The 18,250-nt window shown below is 39.3% G+C and overlaps 1 protein-coding gene and 1 non-coding gene across 2 annotated transcripts in view; one reads left to right on the forward strand and one right to left on the reverse strand.

Moving 5' to 3' along the window:
* Cul5 (cullin 5) overlaps positions 1-18,250 on the reverse strand; it is a 42,993-nt gene that overhangs the window by 15,700 nt on the left and 9,043 nt on the right. The window contains exons 3-9 of the mRNA XM_021171863.3: positions 15,239-15,338; positions 12,024-12,200; positions 9,919-10,060; positions 8,267-8,412; positions 8,104-8,184; positions 1,243-1,336; positions 47-177 (exon numbers count right to left, since the gene is read on the reverse strand). Of these exons, the coding sequence (XP_021027522.1) occupies positions 47-177; positions 1,243-1,336; positions 8,104-8,184; positions 8,267-8,412; positions 9,919-10,060; positions 12,024-12,200; positions 15,239-15,338 (871 nt within the window). The remainder of the gene's footprint in view (positions 1-46; positions 178-1,242; positions 1,337-8,103; positions 8,185-8,266; positions 8,413-9,918; positions 10,061-12,023; positions 12,201-15,238; positions 15,339-18,250) is intronic.
* Positions 6,036-6,164, forward strand: LOC115032013 (small nucleolar RNA SNORA61). Its single transcript, XR_003837662.1, has one exon. It is a non-coding gene; the product is annotated as a small nucleolar RNA SNORA61 (small nucleolar RNA).

Below are 18,250 nucleotides of genomic sequence, written 5' to 3' on the forward strand. Positions count from 1 at the left end.
AATCTGCTGTTTCAACCACTATTGTAGATGTGGCTTTGGAACTTACAGTAGTGATGGTTTCAGCCGCTGCCACCATGTCTGCTAGGCCAGCACTTATAATGTGCTCCTCCAAATCCTTCAACATCGGCTCTATCCCATTAGGAACTTTGTCCATCAAGGAAAACATCAAATGTAACTCTGAAAGGACACAACACATTCATATAATTACTTTATAAGAATAAAATTCTTTCTTCATTAATGTCTGTGGCCTTCTGTTTTTTATTTTTGTGACATGGTCTCACTACGCCCTAGCTGGCCTAAAACTCACAGACACCTGCCTCCCTCCGCTTCCCAAGGTGTGTGGCACTATTGGCAGCTATGTCTTCAGTCATAAGATTCTGAAGAAATGTTACTTGGGAGTTTGAAATATATTATTAGTATCATGTAGCTATAATTAAGTCTAAAATTTAAGAGAAAAATGTTGTTTGTTTTTAATTGCTGTTTTCAAAATAGGGTTTCACCTTGTAGCTCTTGCTGTCCTGGAACTCACTCTATAGTCCAGGCTGACCTCAATCTCAAGATCCGCCTGCATCTACCTCCTGAGTGCTCCAATTAAAGTTGTGGGCCAGCACTGCTGGGCAGGATAAACATTGCCGGTGCGTGAGAGAGCACATGCACATACATGTGGGAATGCACACCCTAAGCATGGCAAAGTCAGATGACAATCTGGGAGTCTTCCTTGCACCACCTGTGCTTTGGAGGCTGAGCTCAGGTCAGCAGGCCTACTGAATCATCAAACAATAGTTTTCTAAAAAGATGCACCAAATTTCTATACAAGTCAAATACCCAGTTCTAGTCTACACTGTCTACAACTTATACTAGTCTGTAAAAGCACAGTTCAACTTCAAGGAAAAAAAAGACAAAAGCCTTCTCAAACAATAAGTGTTGGTCTATACAGGAGGAAATGCACCTCCATCTACAAGAATGACCTAATAGCAATTAATTAGGCGATGTATTTAAGATACACTCTTAAGGGCTGGTGAGATGGCTCAGTGGGTAAGAGCACCCGACTGCTCTTCCAAAGGTCCAGAGTTCAAATCCCAGCAACCACATGGTGACTCAGCGCCATCCGTAATGAGATCTGGCGCCCTCTTCTGGAGTGTCTGAAGACAGCTACAGTGTACTTACATATAATAAATAAATAAATCTTTAAAAAAAAAAAGATACCCTCTTAAAAGGTTCTGTCTGTGAGATTTTACCTACTTTCAGTTTCATTTCGCTTGATCATGCCTTGGCATTCTGCTAAAATAGTCTCTTTAAAGGAGGTCACCAGCGCATTTACACAGCATTCCATGAGCTGAAACAGAAAGAACAGTAACAGCTACTATAAGCTTTACAGCACACGAATGAGTCAAATCATACTGTTGAACAAAAAAGAGAAAAGTAAGTACGCTGAAAGTAGACTTTCTCTACCTTTATGCAGGATTGCTGTCAATGTATGGGTCAATGAACACACCATACTACTGTACCAAAGTAAAGGGAAAAACCCACAGAACTTATGTTACAAACAAAATAAACTTTGGCTAACTTCTCTTACTTGGTGAAATCTGTATTAGAATTTTAATTCTACATATAATCCAAAAATACAAGAACATTCAAAAATAATACACACATGGTTAACAGCCTCTTGCCCAATATGGTAGGAAGTTCTGCCCCACCTGCTGAGGGATGTCACTCTACTATAGACCGGCATCCTCCCTTTAAACACTAATTTTATGCTATTCATATGAGTGTTTTGCCTGTGAGCATGGTTGGTGCCATCAGAGGCCATGAGATCCCTGGAACTGGAGTTCTAGCTATGAACTATGAAGGAACTCAGCAGCAACAGTGCTTTCTTAACAGCTGAGCCTTCCTGCTAGACACACACCCATGTACCTGCCCAGTGAGAGCAGATGAAAACCAGCTAAGTTTAATCATTTGAAGGAACAAACAGATAAGCTTACGGCCCAGTCACTGAAATGTCTTCTGTTCCAATAAATGTTGCACAGAAACATGTTGTGATTGGCAATCCAGCACTTTCAGATCCCAAAAATCTAGCCTGTTGTATTTCAAAATGTTGTAAAGACAGGTTTAAATGCTATGACGATTTGTTTTAATGTTACAGAACAGTAAATCCAGATATGGTAGCAAACCCCTTAAATCCCAGCACCTGGGAAACTCAGGCAGCCAGACCCCATCTCCAAAACCAAGAAAGTCACAAAAGAGTAAAAAATAAAACAATAAAACAGCAGAATATATCACATCTCAAAACAATGATCATAATTCCATAAAACTTTTGTTGCAGATATGTACAAATAAATTACAAACAGACATACATGTAAATATATATACTAAGATATTTCATATATAAATATACATAAACATAAAATGTACTTGTTATTGTGGTTTACAAGATTTAAATGGGAAGTCAAATTGAAAAAAACAAGACAATTACACAGGATTTAGTAACTGCCTCAATGAAATGAATCTGGTAGATGAGGCAGTTTCTAGTTTGAAACATTCAAATATTTCTAACAAGTATCTTCTATTTTATATGTGTATTCATATTTGTATATCAGAGCACCACTCCCATTCCTGGTACACAAGGAGGCCAGAAAAGGGCATCAGAATTCCTGGAATTGAAGTTACAAATGGTAGCAAGCTGCCCTATAAATTCAGGAAGTGAACCTGGGTCCTCTGGAAGAGCAACCACTATTTTTAACTGCTGATCAAGCTCTCCAAGCCTCACAAGTAATCAGCCGCCTTATAAAGTGTCTTCTTAACATACGGAGACATGGGCTGAGTAAGGCATGGTGGTATGTGTCTATGATCCCTGCACATGGGAGATGGACGAGAGTCAGATCAAGTTTCACGGCCATCCTTAGCTATACAGGAAGTTAAGGTGCCAGCATGAGCTAAGTAAGACCATATCTCAGAGAGCAGGCAGGTCAGCAGTGAAAGGCCAAACCACAATACTAACCAGATAATTCACAAGGATTGGTGCTTCAGCTGAAAGACAGGAATATGATTTTATGACATACAATCCCTCTTTTTTTTTTTTTTTTTTTTTTTGGTTTTTGAGACAGGGTTTCTCTGTATAGCCCTGGCTGTCCTGGAACTCACTCTGTAGACCAGGCTGGCCTCGAACTCAGAGATCTGCCTGCCTCTGCCTCCCGAGTGCTGGGATTAAAGGCGTGCGCCACCACGCCCGGCTACAATCCCTCTTGATATACTAAGAGAACATGTCTATAGGTGGAGTAAAAGTTCAGCAAAGAAACACCAATTTTTTTTCCCTGTATACTCCCGGAACTCCCTCTGTAAACCAGGCTGGCCGGAGACCCACCTACTTCTGGCTCCTGAGTGCTGGGATTAAAGGCATGCACCACAACAGCCAGGCTATCTTCCATAAGCCTACAGCCCTTCTGGGAACCTAATTATGTACCTACAATTATGTGTATCACTCACAAAATAGGAGAATACATGAAAGAAGTTCAGTTCATAAATAAGTACAGAAGTGAAATACCTACATGACTGCTACATACACTCAGTAAACTTCATTAAGGACAGGACTGGGCTTTGTCCACAGATATAGTCTTGGTCCCTCAAACAGCTGATGTTGGATAAAGGACATGACAAAACAGATTATAATTTGTGTGCCACTTTGTCCAACTATTTTGAATAATACTGAGTATTACATATAGGCAAAGGCCAGATTCTGAAGGGCCTTGAATTAGGAATAGGAAATTATGAATTTTTTTGGATTTTGGACACAGGTTTGTGTAGCCCTGGCTGTCCTGGAACTCAGGCTGACCTGATCCCAGACATCCAACTGCCTCTGCTTGTCAAGTACTCAGATTCAATAAGTGATTTTTAAATAATAAGTAACAGATTCAGAATGATACATTTGAAAAATTGACATGTAAAAATTGTAATTTGAAAAATTACAAAATGTAAAAATTGTAATTTGAAAAATTACAAAAGAAAGCAACAATAAATACACCCAGCTTTATCAATAATTTTTAAAAAAGATTTATTTTATGGGTAAGAATTTATCTATGTATACTGTATGTATGCCTGGCATTTGTGAAATGGTAGCATCAGACTCCATTCTGAAGTTAGAGCTGTGAGCTGCTATGTGGGTGCTGATGGCAAAATCTGTGTCATCTGCTAAAGCAATGAGTGAGCCATCTCTCCAGCACCACAGTGATATTTAACTCTTTTAACCTGTATTTTACGTGTTTTGGCTGCAGGTTTTTGGCAGGAGGCCAAAAGAGGGTGCTGGTGTTGGGAAGCAAACCCAGCAACTAGTGCTCTGAATTGCTGAACCATTCCTCCAGCACCAACCCAATTTTTAAATGTACAGAAAATCTTTTAAATTTTATTACACTGGGAAATTGAAGAATATTAAAAAACCAATAAAACTTAGGTCTGTACAGATAGATTAGAATAAGAACTATGCCTTTAATCCTAGCACTCGGGAGGCAGAGGCAGGCAGATTTCTGAGTTCGAGGCCAGCCTGGTCTACAAAGTGAGTGCCAGGACAGCCAGGGCTACACAGAGAAACCCTGTCTCGAAAAACCCAAAAAAAAAAAAAAAAAAAAAAAAAAAAAAAAAAAAAAAGAATAAGAACTATAACAATCCAAATGTCAGTTTGGAATTAAACAGCAGTTTGTATATGGGTGATACGATACTGTTTCTTCAGAAGTCTCTTTTCCAGGAGATTCCAACCCAAGAGAGTGCAAAGTGTGAGGAAGGATGTATCTAATCTGGCCTTTGCTACCCCACTATTTCTCTTCTTTCTTTCTTTTTTCTTTTTTTTTTGGTGGTTTTTCCAGACAGGGTTTCTCTGTGTAGCTCTGGCTGTCCTGGAACTCACTTTGTAGACCAGGCTGGCCTCGAACTCAGAAATCCACCTGCCTCTGCCTCTTGAGGCGTGCACCAGCACGCCCGGCCACTATTTCTTTTTTTAATTTATTATTTTTCACTTTTTTTTTTTTTTTTTTTTCGAGACAGGGTTTCTCTGTGTAGCCCTGGCTATCCTGGCACTCACTTTGTAGACCAGGCTGGCCTCGAACTCAGAAATCCGCCTGCCTCTGCCTCCCGAGTGCTGGGATTAAAGGCGTGCGCCACCACGCCCGGCTCACTTTTTTTTTTTTAATTTAAAAATTTTTTTAAATTTTTTTACACTCCATATTTCATTCCCCTCCAGTCCACTATTTCTTGATTAATAAATCTGATGGCCAGGGTCTGGCTCAGTAGCAGAGTGTTTGCATGAGGGTTATGGTTTTGATCGTCAGCACCACTAGACAAAAAGAAACGAATAAAATGTGTGTGTGTGTGTGTGTGTGTGACTTTGGGAGTGTTATGGAGCCTGGTGATTGAGTTTTGATCCTTGGAACCTATATGGTAGAGAGAACCAATCCTGGCAAGCTATCCTTCTGAGCTCCAGATGCATGCTATAGCACATGTGCTCCTATACATATAAACTTAAAATACACATAATGAAAACAATGAAACTCTTGAAAGTTCTTTTACCCCTAAGATTATGGTACAGACCCTATCTATTAAAAAAAAAAAATCACTTAGAAAATCATTTTCTTTTCTTGCTTCAAATGAGTCTCATCCTGTACCAAAAAAGTCCATTTCTTGAGAAGAAACCATTTAAACCTTTTTTTTAATATTTCTTCTATACCATTTATTAAAATACTATATACATAGTTGAGCCTAGATATATACTTGCTATGTGAAAGCATCTTGTATGGATGGATGTTCGACCACCTCTCTCATCTCAGGTTCCCCTTCTGTCTCCATCTGCTAGCTTCCACAGAGAAACAAGAAACCTTTTTGTCAAATGCCATCAGCTCCTCCTGTGTTTGTTTCCCTGAGATGAGCAATCCATCCCCAGGGATCTGCAAAGCGGAACAGGTTATCAATGTGCTTGATGTTTTACCCTCAGCTACACCCTTCAAAGGTAAGGCTGCCATGGGCACAGCTAGCATTTAAAAAAGAAGGAACACACCCTCCAGTTCCCTTTCCCATCGGATCTCAACGCTGGTCTTAGTGGTTGTAAAGGAGGAAGAACACATTGAAGTTGGCCTAACAGCAATGTAGTCTGCTGTAGATCATCAGGCCAGATCCAAACATCTCTGGGCTCTTTGTAAAATGGAATAACTTGAGAATTAAAAATGCCTTTGGGCAGTAGTATTGCAACCCCCCCCAAAAAAAAAAAACAAAAAACAAAAAAAAACATACTGACAGTGAAAGTGAAAGCTAAATGGTAGGATAGCTTTTCTTTTAGTGGGATCAATTAATTGCACAATTAATTCTACTCCACTGAAATTTAATGAAGGTAACAAAACAGCTTTGGTTATTATTAGTTATATAAACTTGTAAATAATTATTTTGCCTCAGCTGTAAAATAAGAGTTAAACTAAAAGTTACCTAAATTCTATTTAAATTTTGGAAATTATAATTTTATTTGGGGAGGGGACAGCACATATGTAGAGGTCAGGACAATTTATAGGTATCAGTTCTCTCTACCGTATGGGTCCAGAAGCCTGAACTTAATTCTGTAGTAGGCTTGATGGTGAGCACCATTCTACTGCTGGCCCAGGATTCTGGGTTAGCACTACTGTCAAAGTCCCTCAACATTTTTATAATGTTTTATACTCAGTTGCTCCATAACAGCATAATTCAGTTGCATACCAAGCACAGTACCCACGTAGTCACTTCCCCAGGCCACAAAGAGTAAGTAATTCTGATCATGGCATACTCGTTTAATAAACGGCCCTGTTGGGGGCTAGAGAGATGGCTCAGTAGTTAAGAGCACTGACTGCTCTTCCAAAGGTCCTGAGTTCAAATCCCAGCAACCACATGGTGGCTCACAACCATCCGTAGCAAGAACCAATGCCCTCCTCTGGTGTGTCTGTAAACATCTACAGTGTACTCATATACATTAAATAAATAAATAAATCTTAAAAATAAAACAAACAAAAAATGGCCCTGACTTCTGAGTAAGTCAGGGCCTGGCTACAAATTTCTATAAAATTTTCTATAAACAACCACTAAATTAGCCTCAACTTTTCACCTTTTCTTTGCCTGCATCAAAATTACTTTGAGCCAGGCTTGGTGGCGCACACCTTTAATTCCAGCACTTGGGAGGCAGAGGCAGGTGGATTTCTGAGTTCGAGGCCAGCCTGGTCTACAAAGTGAGTTCCAGGACAGCAAGAACTATATAGAGAAACCGTGTCTTGAAAAACAAAACAAAACAAAATTACTTTAATGACTAAAATCCAAATATACTATGAATAATGAACAAGTAGGCCTCTTCAAGAAAAACCATGTTCAAAGACTCTACTCAGTGTTATATCTGAACAAAGAGTAAGTTATCATGACTATCAATCAAGACAAAAGAACTCAAAAAAAAGGTCATGAGTAATCCCACTGATTTGTTTTTAGCTATGTATAGAACATGTGTTTTTGATATAAACAAAACATATTTAAGGAGGATGACCAAAGCTGAAATACTGTACATTGCATGCAGTAAAGACTAGAATACAGACTAGGATACCTTTGCAGATTACTTTTCTCACCTGGGATGAGAATTATAACCAGTTACCAATACTAGTTAAAGGCATAACAAAGAGCAGTGTGGTAGGCTGGAGAGATGACTCAGCAGTTATGAGCACAGTCTGCTCTTCCAGAGAATTCAGATTCAATTTCCAACATGTACATGTTGATGTACAACTACCAGTTTCAGCCCGGCTGTGGTGGCGCACACCTTTAATCCCAGCACTTGGGAGGCAGAGGCAGGCTGATTTCTGAGTTCAAGGCCAGCCTAGTCTACAGGGTGAGTTCCAGGACAGATGGAAAAATCCTGTCTCAAAACAAACAAAAACAAAAAAACAAAAAACAACTACCAGTTCCAGATATCTAAGACCACCTCATCTCCAAGGATGCAAGTCAGGAACAGTGCATGCATACATACATACATACATACATACAACAAAGACGTGGTGTCACTGGTGTATTGTCGTCCCTGTGCTATGACTTCACAGTCCCAGAAAGTACAGTCACATTACTTACTGCTTCCACAGAGTTACACTCTCGTCGTGTTTCTAAGTATCGGAGTGCTCTTTTTTCTTCTTCTTTTAATTTAGCATCTGCCTGTCCAGAAGCAAAATAACAATCATTTTAAGACTATCAGCAGACTAGTCAAAATTACGAAATGCACTGAATTCTGACTTACATATTTCATGTAATTCTGCACACCATTTTGCTGTAAATATGAGGGTGCCTGTGTTCTATAAAACCTCTCTGTTGAGTCCAAGTATGCCTTCTCAAAATTATCCCTATAGATCTGAAGCTTGTCCTCGGGGTTGGAGCAAAGATTAACTGAAAAACAGAAAATAAAGTGACTTTTATCATTTTTGAGTATTTTTAAGAATGACCCATGAATAACATACTGAGGTATGGTTATGTGACTCTAAAAAAGTTCCAAAGATCATAGCACAAAGCAGTAAACTAACAAATATTATAGTAATGTGGAATATTCTACTTTTTAAAAGAAGAGAGTCTTCTGAACTGATTACTTTATCTGAATCTGCAGGAATAAACAAGAGTTTGCATAGTCAAGATAAGAAAATCAATACCCAGAAGCCCAAAAGCTCAATTATACTGATTAAGCTGCCTACAAGAATGGAAGTGAAGAACAGTTGTGGGGAGACTCCGCTCTGAGATACCACTAAGCAGCAGGCTGGTGTGATGGTGACAGGCAAAGGTGCTTGCTGTCATGCCTAATAGCTTGAATTCAGCCCCTGAGTCATACGTCATGGAAAGAACTGAATGTTGTTCTCTGACCTTCACACACATACAGCATGGCACACGCATGTAAAGGGGGACTGAGGAAACAGTTTATTAGCAGAGCTTAGACAGAACACATGTGAGGCCCAAGGTTACATTTCCAGTACTGTAAGAGGATCATTTCAAAAGTCTAGGTGTAGAATTTAAAGAGGTCTAGACAAGTAGCAGATGAAATAAAAACAATTTCAATGATAAAGTAAAGAAAATCTAAAGACTTATTAAACAACCAAAATAGGGCTGGAGAGATAGCTCAGCAGTTAAGAACACTAACTGTTCTTCCAGAGCTCCTGAGTTCAATTCCCAGCAATGGTGGCTCACAACCATTTGTAATGGGATCCAATGCCCAATTCTGGTATCTCTGAAGACAGCTATAGTGTATTCATATATCTAAAATAAATAAATCTAAAAAAAAAAAAGGAAAAAACATTTAAAAAATGATTTGAAGTTCATTACTTCAACAAATATATTTACTGAAGATTATTTTGTTAGGTACACTAATTCAGTAAAATGAAGCATCAGTAAGAAAGACCCTTATGTAAACGATTACACTAAGGAGGCACAATTACTAGGAGTCATTGAATGTGAGGACTTAACCAAGTGTGAAAAGTAGGAAGGGACGGGGCATGAGGGTAATTTGAAGGTGAGGAAGCATTCATTCTCTAAGTCAGAAGAGACAAGGTATTTGAGAAAATAGAACCAAGCATCATTGTTAGAAGCAGAAAAGGCAGAGAACATGCACAGAAACCTAACTTCTGAGAATATCTAGATAAAACAAAGTTACCTTTTATGAGCTGTAGGTTGCAATTTACAGTTCTCTAATTTAGGACACCAGAAAGTTGTTAACCCAAGGAGTTAATAAAGAGGAAATATGAAAAATACATTTTAATTTAGCAGGTTTCTCAGACACAGAGTCAATATCATTTGTATGATTTTAAAATTAGAAAGTATTTGGAACAGAAAGTACATGGGAGTCTGACCAAACTATAATATCCTAAGATTTCCAGGATGGAAATGTGATCATAAAAGTTGGGAACATACCGTAGGACTCTCGCACTCCTATGACCAGCTGGGAATCAAAAGCTTCCCCTAATCTCTCAGCATGCACCAGCTTCATTGCACTATCCTGGAGTCTGTTCTTTATATTTGAAAAAATTGACTCATTCCACGTATCAAGCATGAGCTGGGAAAGAAGAAAATACAGCGTCATTTTCAGTGATTAACATCTCAAGTACCATACTCAGGGCTCAGGACAAATGGGAGAAAAGGAAATCCTATTACCAGATCTTCAGTATTGGGTCCTTTAGACCAATAGTAAAGAACTAGGACCAACATGAGGACACACACCACCTTTATCTGAGCACTCAGAGGCAGAGGCAGGGGGATCTCTCTGAGTTTCAGGCTAGCTTGGTCTACACAGTGAGCTCCAGGACAGCAAAACAAGATAGAGACTCTGTCTCAAAAATCCAAAAAACAAAAAACTAATTCTTCCGAAAAGAATTTGGTTCCTAGCTCTGCTATTTATTTCTTTTCTCATGTGCAAAACACTAATAGCCAAATATCAAGTGTTTGTTATAAAAATTAAATATGGTAATATATGGAAAACTGTGTTTAGAATACTCACATGCATGCTAATGGTCTTAATAAAAATGTATATATCTTCCTACTATCGGGTTATCAAAATTATAGAAATAAACAAACATTGATGCTGCAAGTCAGGTTGTTCCACAGTTATCAGTAACAGGGAGAGTGGTGACAACGGTTAACAATTCTGTAACTCTCACCACACACATGCCCTGGACTGCACTGTGTTTTTTCCACAGATTTAATGGCATTTAACGCAATGCCAATAACAGTCCCAAAGTAGGGACTACTTCTCTTCCTATGGTGAGAGCTGGGGCCCAGCAGGCAGCACTAACATGCCCACATCTGAACCCAACAAGCCTGATCCCAGAGACAATGCTCATGTAAACCAGTAAGGCTCGCAGCAAATTTTAAAAATGGTAAAAATGAAAGGAATAACAACAAAATAAAGCAAAAGAGGGTCAGGTTATGGGCTACACATTAAACAGCATCTTCAAAGGTTTTTTGCCTTTAAAAAGAAATGTTTCAGTTTGCAGCAAATTCTAGCACTGAAAAACCATCTATACATAATTTTATAGTATCTTAACATAAAGCACAATGTAAGAGTAGGATAGGGTGGTAACACCCAGACCACACAATTCTGGTGCTGGTCTGTTAACCTAGCCATCACAGCAGACAGTTTTTGAAATTCAAATGGCAGTTTTTATTTGTCACCTTTTGTTAAGGCTGAAGCTGCAGCTCAGTGGTAAAGCTTCTGAAGCGTGTATGTGCTCACACAGAAGCATGCAAGTGCTCACACACAGAAGCGTGTATGTTTCACTCATGTCTCACTAGTAGGAAGGTAACTGGTAAGTAGGTAGACAAATTTAAAAAACTATCTTAGAGTGGAAAGAAACCCTGTGACACACAGGATTAAAGCACAAGTAGGTACCGGGCACAGTTTTTTAATTAGAAAACATGCACTATAAAGAAATAAAAACAGTATATACCAAGCTTAAACTAGCATAAAGTAACTATAAAGATAACAGTTGGTTAGCATAATTAAATGGAAAATTAGAAGAAATGATTTTTCAAAGAGAAAATGAATAATTCATAAAAAGATAAAGTACAAAGAAATAAAACAAAAAGATACGGAAGGAAAAGCTAAAAAGAAGAAAAAAAAGAGGAGGTTATGTTTGAAAACAGACTTACAGTTTAAGAGGACATACAAAGATAAGGAAAGCTGAAGCAAAAATTTGAGTGCAAAAAAAAAAAAAAATCTAACAGCCATAAAGTGTCTGCAGACATAAATCAATGAACACCTTCTTCCTAAAGCCATTTAGGGGGGCTGGAGAGATGGCTCAGTGGTTAAGAGCACCAACTGCTCTTTCAGAGGTCCTGAGTTCAATTCCCAGCAACCACATAGTGGCTCACAACCATCTGTAATGGGATCTGATGTGGAGTGTCTCAAGATAGCAACAGTGTACTCATAATAAATAAATGAATAAACAAACATAAATAAATAAATAAATGACATTTAGGGCATTAGGTAACATCAGGAAACAACAGGGTGAGACACATACCTTTCGAACAATACTGTCTTCCATATTTGATTTTTTATTGCTGCTTTGTTTACCCAATAGAGTCACCTCTAGTTGACAAAAAGGTTTTGGTAAAATATCACACTGTGTGAAGAATTTCCGCCATTCAACAATATATGCCTTTAGCAAAGCTGTGTCATCTTGATGGCTCAGTACACGCTGAAAAACAAAATTGTATCTACTTGAAATGAACTTAAAATGCTTTGAAAAAAATAATAACAGAATGCAGCCAAACAATAATTTAAAAACATGATTTATTATACAAAGTATTATGTTTAAGAAAAACTAAAGCCGGGCGTGGTGGCGCACACCTTTAATCCCAGCACTCGGGAGGCAGAGGCAGGCGGATTTCTGAGTCCGAGGCCAGCCTGGTCTACAAAGTGAGTTCCAGGACAGCCAGGGCTACACAGAGAAACCCTGTCTCGAAAAACCAAAAAAAAAAAAAAAAAGAAAAACTAAACACATGTCCTAATAAACATCCTGTATATAAATGTTCAGAGCCACATTATCCAAAACAGTCAACAGGTAGGAAATGGAAACCAGGCCTGTTGGAGAATGCCCTTAATCCCAGCTGTTGGTAGGAGAGGAAGGATTTCTGAGTTAGAGGCCAGACTGTTTTACAAAGCAAGTTCCAGCACAGTCAGGGTTACAGGATAAACTTACAAAACAAAACAAAGTAACAACAACAATAAGAGTGTTAAGGTCCATTATCTGATGAAGGATAAACAGGAGGTGATACACAACTCAACCCAGCAGTACTCCTGCAGAGGGAAGAACACACAGCTGAGCTTTAAAACATTATCCCAAGTAAAGACTGATCATAAAAGATCAATCAGTTTATGAAATCCAAGAGCAGACACACTCAGAGGCATAAAAAGCAGGGCTGGAGCAATGGCTCAGTGGGTAAGAGCACTGACTGCTCTTCCAGAGGTCCTGAGTTCAATTCCCAACAACCATATAGTGGCTCACAACCATCTGTAATGGGATCTAATGTCCTCTTCTGTGTATCTGAAGACAGCTACAGTGTACTCATATATATAAAATAAATTAATCTTAAAATTGAAAAAAAAGCCGGGAGTGGTGGCGCATGCCTTTAATTCCAGCACTCAGGAGGCAGAGGCAGGCAGATTTCTGAGTTCGAGGCCACCCTGGTCTACAAAGTGAGTGCCAGGACAGCCAGGGCTACACAGAGAAACCCTGTCTCGAAAAACCAAAAAAAAAAAAAAAAAAAAAAATTGAAAAAAAAATTCATGTGTAACAGGGTTTTGTTTTGTTTTTCCATGTGAAAGAGGTTTATTGGGAACAGCAGGGCAAGTGGAAGGGGAAAGAAGAAAGAGAGAAAAGAGAAAGAAAGAGAGGTGGTGAACAGGGTTTGAGAAGTAACAGGAGTGTCTGTCTGTTAACAGTACTGTTTCTTCAGAGGGTGGTGAAAATACTGTACAATTAGTGGCTGAGGCTATAAACTTAAACCTCTCTGCAGCATACACTTAAGGGAAGTATTTTGTTTCTAAGTTTTTGTCTGTCATCTTCACTCCTTTTTTGAGGCAGGGTCTCACTATGTATCCCTGGGCTGGCCTGGAACTCACTATGTGGTGCAGGTTAGCTTCCAACACAGATATCAGCCTGCCTCTGCCTCCTGAGTACTGGGATTAAAAGTATGCCCTACAACATCCAGTTAACAGTAAATTTTATGACATGTAAATTATTTCTCTTTGCAGGGATGGAATTGGTGCTGAAGTCATTACCTAGAGCTTAAACATGGTAATCAATAGACTTCACTTTTTAAAAAAAATGGTCCTCTATTTTCCCACTGCTCACACGGAGCTGATCTTGTGATCAGCTTTACCCAGACACCATGTTGCCACTGCAATGTGGCATTTACAAACCTAGACCTGAAGAAATCTTGTAGGCCCCACAAACACCTTTTAGATGTCTTCCCTGAGAACGTGAGATCACTTGTTTGAAGAAGAATAGCATTGAGTAATAGGTACTTCATTGTGCTCACTTGGACTACCTAACCTTGCAGACCCAACTACCAATGCATTTATGAGCTTGGGTGAAATTAGCTGAGGCAAGCCCACATTACTAAACCATACAATTATGAATTATGATATTGCAAGCTGGTACAACCACATTTTCTGTATCCATTCCTCTGTTGAAGGACATCTGGGTTCTTTCCAGCTTCTGGCTATTATAAATAAGGCTGCTATGAACATAGTGGAACATGTGTCCTTATTACATGTTGGAGCATCTTCTGGGTATATGCCCAGGAGTGGTATAGCTGGGTCCTCAGGTAGTACTATGTCCAGTTTTCTGAGGAACTACCAAACTGATTTCCAGAGTGGTTGTACCAGCTTGCAATATCACCAGCAATGGAGGAGTGTTCCTCTTTCTCCACATACTATATTCATTTACTTATGTGCAGGATGGGTATAACTCCACAGCATACATATAGAAGCAAGAGGACAACTTTTACCTTGTAGGTCCACCATGTGGGTCTCAGATATTAAACTCAAGTTATGTCAGGATTGATGGCAAGTACCACTAAGCCATCTCACTGGTCACACTTGGCTTTTTCTAAACTTGAGTTCTGAGAATCAAACTCCTACCCTTGTGATTGCAAGCCATTACTTTATTAAGTCAACCATCTCCCCAGCTAGATATGCAATTTCAATATTTATTTCATTTTTAATTACGTGTAGTTTTGTATTATCTGATTTGAGTGAAGGTGTCCATGTTAGAAACATTGGACCCCTGGAGTCAAAGTTACAAGCAGCTTAGGAGTGTTTGATATGGGTGCTAGGCACCAAACTCCTGTCCTCTGCAAAAGCAGTATATGTTCTTAACCCAGAGCAGCTTTCTAGCACCAGATATATAGTTTTTAAAAGCAACCCAAGGGGCTAGGTATGGTCGCACATGCCTTTAATCCTTGCACTGAGAAGGCAGAGGTAGGCAGTTCTTTGAGTTTGAAGCCAGTCTAGTCTCCATAGTGAGTTCCAGGACAGCCAGAGCTACAGTTAGACCTGTCTCAAAAACCAACCAACCCAAACATACAAAGCAATCTAAGGATGTGAAGCTGTGGCTCACTGATCCAGTCCATGCTCATTTATTAGTCAAGAGTCTAAGGTTCTGTAATTGGCATCCTGCACTAAAAAGAAAAAGAATGTAAATTAAACATGGGAAAATGTAGAACTTACAGCCTGTGCTTGCTTAATAAACTCAAGAATATCTTCTTTTAAAGCCTGATGAATTTTTGATGAGCCTTTATCATCCCAGAGACAGACAGCATGTACATCCCTGTAAAAATAAATCAGAAGGATAAAGATCAGTAGTGAAATAGGCACACAGACAAACATTCATCTTAAGTTCTATGTACAGTTAGTACAGTTTCCATGGACCACTCTTTGTAAGAAGTAAGCACTCTTTGTAAGGTACTCAAACAGGTAACTTTCTAATACTATTATTTCCATTGTCATTGTTGTTCTTTTTTGTTTTTGCTTTTTTGTTGTTTGTTTAGACAGGGTTTCTCTGTACAGCCCCTGCAGTCATAGAACTTGTAAACCAGGCTGGTCTCAAGTTCACAGAAAACCACCTCCCTGCCTTCCCAGAGCTGGCAATTAAAGATGTGCAGCATCACCTCCCTCCCAGCTGCTTTCTTAATTCTCTTGGTGTCATATAGAAATGTATTACAAACCAGGTGGTGGCTGCACAAGCCTTTAATCTCAGCACTCAAGAAGCAGAAGCAGGTGGGTCTCTGAGTTCCAGGTAAGCCTGGTCTACAGAAGGAGTTCCCAGACAGCCAGGGCTACACAGAAAAACCTTGTGTTGAAAAACAATACAACAAACAAAACACCAAAATCATGACAAAAGTATGCCCCTGTCTCCTAATCTCTATCCCCAAAGTTAATTGCTATAATTTTTTTGTTATCCAGGAGTGTTGTGCATGCCTGCAGTCCCAACGCGGGCAGGGGGGGTGGGGTGGGGGTGGGGATGCACAGTAAGCCGATGTAGTTGAATGGGTGAGTTCCAGGTTTAGTAAGTAAAAGACTTTGCTTCTTCCCGTCTACCTTGTCAGTCTTTGGCCTCTGCATACACATACACATGGGCTTATTATGCATGCACATGCATTAATTAATACACACACACCATTTCTGGGGATCAAATTCAGGTACTCACGCTTGCATTGCAAGAACTGTATCTACTGAATCTTCTCCTAGCCCCTGACTATACTTTGGTTGTAATTTTTCCCAGCTATACTACTTGGTAATTGGCCGACCGTGTAAGGTTTGAGTATCTTCTAATATTTAATATATCATGTAACTTAGAATCTTTTTCCATTGCAATTTAAACCTATTCTTAGAAGTTGTAAAATTTGTGGATTTCAACCTGACCAACTCATAATAAACACTCCATGTCTTTCTAGTTACATTATAATGCTGTATTTCTATTTAAATGAATACTTTTGTTCTCATAGCTCTGAATAAATGAAAAAAACTGCGAAGCAGAACCTGGGAAGACGCGAGTTCAGGTAAAGGTAATGGTCATTAAGCTGTGCTTTTTCAGAACTACTGCTCAAAGCTTTCTCTTCTTCAGTGAAAATGGTCAGTTGATTTTCTAAACTGCTGTGAGTGGTTTCCGTCCAGATGCAATCACACCTACTGCACTGCCGATGAAACAGCTGAGACAACTCCCACTTCTTTCTGCACTTGCCATCAAGAAAACTTGCAAATTTTGCTCACCTCAGTGGTGTGACAGGTAAGCGAGACTGAGACTAACACAGAACAGCCACCTGATACCAAGGTCTGAGCTGAATGAGCTGACTGAACTGGGAAGTCCAACAAGGGAGAGCTTCCCAACACTGCTGGAATCATTCACCTTCACTAACCAACTTATTTGGTTTTGCTTGCTAACAAAAATGTGGCCTCTGGAATTAAATAGGCGTGTATAGAATGTCCTGACTTTAGACACTATAGACTATAGCCCTGGAAGCTTTAGGCTCTGTGCCTAAATTAATGTTTCAGGCCTTAGCTAAGTTCCTGTTCCTACCTTCCCAACCCAGTACTGGGATTAAACCAGGTCTTGTCCATTTTAAGCTAGTATTCTATCACTAGACCAAAAGTTAGTTTTTCAAAAAGGATGTGAGGGAGTTGGGGGAAGAGCTAGAGAGATGGCTCAGCGGTTAAAAGCCCTGACTGCTCCTCCAGAGGTCCTGAGTTCGATTCCCAGTACCCACATGGTGGCTCACAACCAACTGTAATGAGATCTGATGCCCTCTTCTGGTGAGTCTGAAGACAGCTACAGTGTACTCAAATACATGAAATATATATCTTTAAAACAAACAAACAAACAAACAAAAAAACCAAGGATGTGGGGGTGGGGATTCTATAGAAATGGCTCAGGGATTAGGAAGACTTGTTTGTTACTCTCCCAGGTCTGGGATTCAGTTCCCATCAGCCACATGGAGGTTGACAACTGTTCAAGGAATCTGGCATACTCCTCTGGTTTCTAAAGACACCCGGCATGCACACTGTGTACTTGTACATATGCAGGCAAAACACTCATACATATTAAATTAACAGTTCACATAGAAACTGAAGGAGAAAACCATTTCATTTGGCTTCTAAGGTGAACTTTGTGATTAATAGGGTTGTTAAAACTTGCTACACTGCCTCCTAGGGACTTCTAACAATAACTGTTCTCTAGACATTTGGCCAAGGGCTAAGCAGTAACAAAGCAGACCTGAGATTCAATTCCTTAAAAAAATCTGTTTGTAAGGTTAGCCTTAGACTGGAATCTGAGAACTGCCAGGTTCCCACATCTACATAAAACCTTCCTGAAATGATAATACTAGTTCAGTGTATCTAAACTGATAACACAAACATCCTGATTTTTACTGAATTTATACTTACTCTTCCTAGGAATCCAGAATTTGAATGACTATATAGCCACTTTCATTAACTCTTGATAACATATCACATGTTTTCAATCTTCCTGCTGAAGAAATTAAATGTCCCAAGGCTGGAGAGATGTCTCAGCAGTTAAGAGCACTTGTTATTTTTGCAGAGGACCCGAGGTCATTTCCTAGCACCCACATGGTGGCTCACTAACTCCATTTCCATGGAAGTGGGAGTTCCAACACTTTCTTCGGTCCTCCACCAGTACCAAGAACACATATATTACATAGACATATATGCAAGCAAAATACTCAT

The sequence above is a fragment of the Mus caroli genome, unplaced genomic scaffold (assembly GCF_978045245.1).
Source record: "Mus caroli unplaced genomic scaffold, Mus_caroli_1 scaffold_11, whole genome shotgun sequence".
NCBI classification, from domain to species: domain Eukaryota; kingdom Metazoa; phylum Chordata; class Mammalia; order Rodentia; family Muridae; genus Mus; species Mus caroli.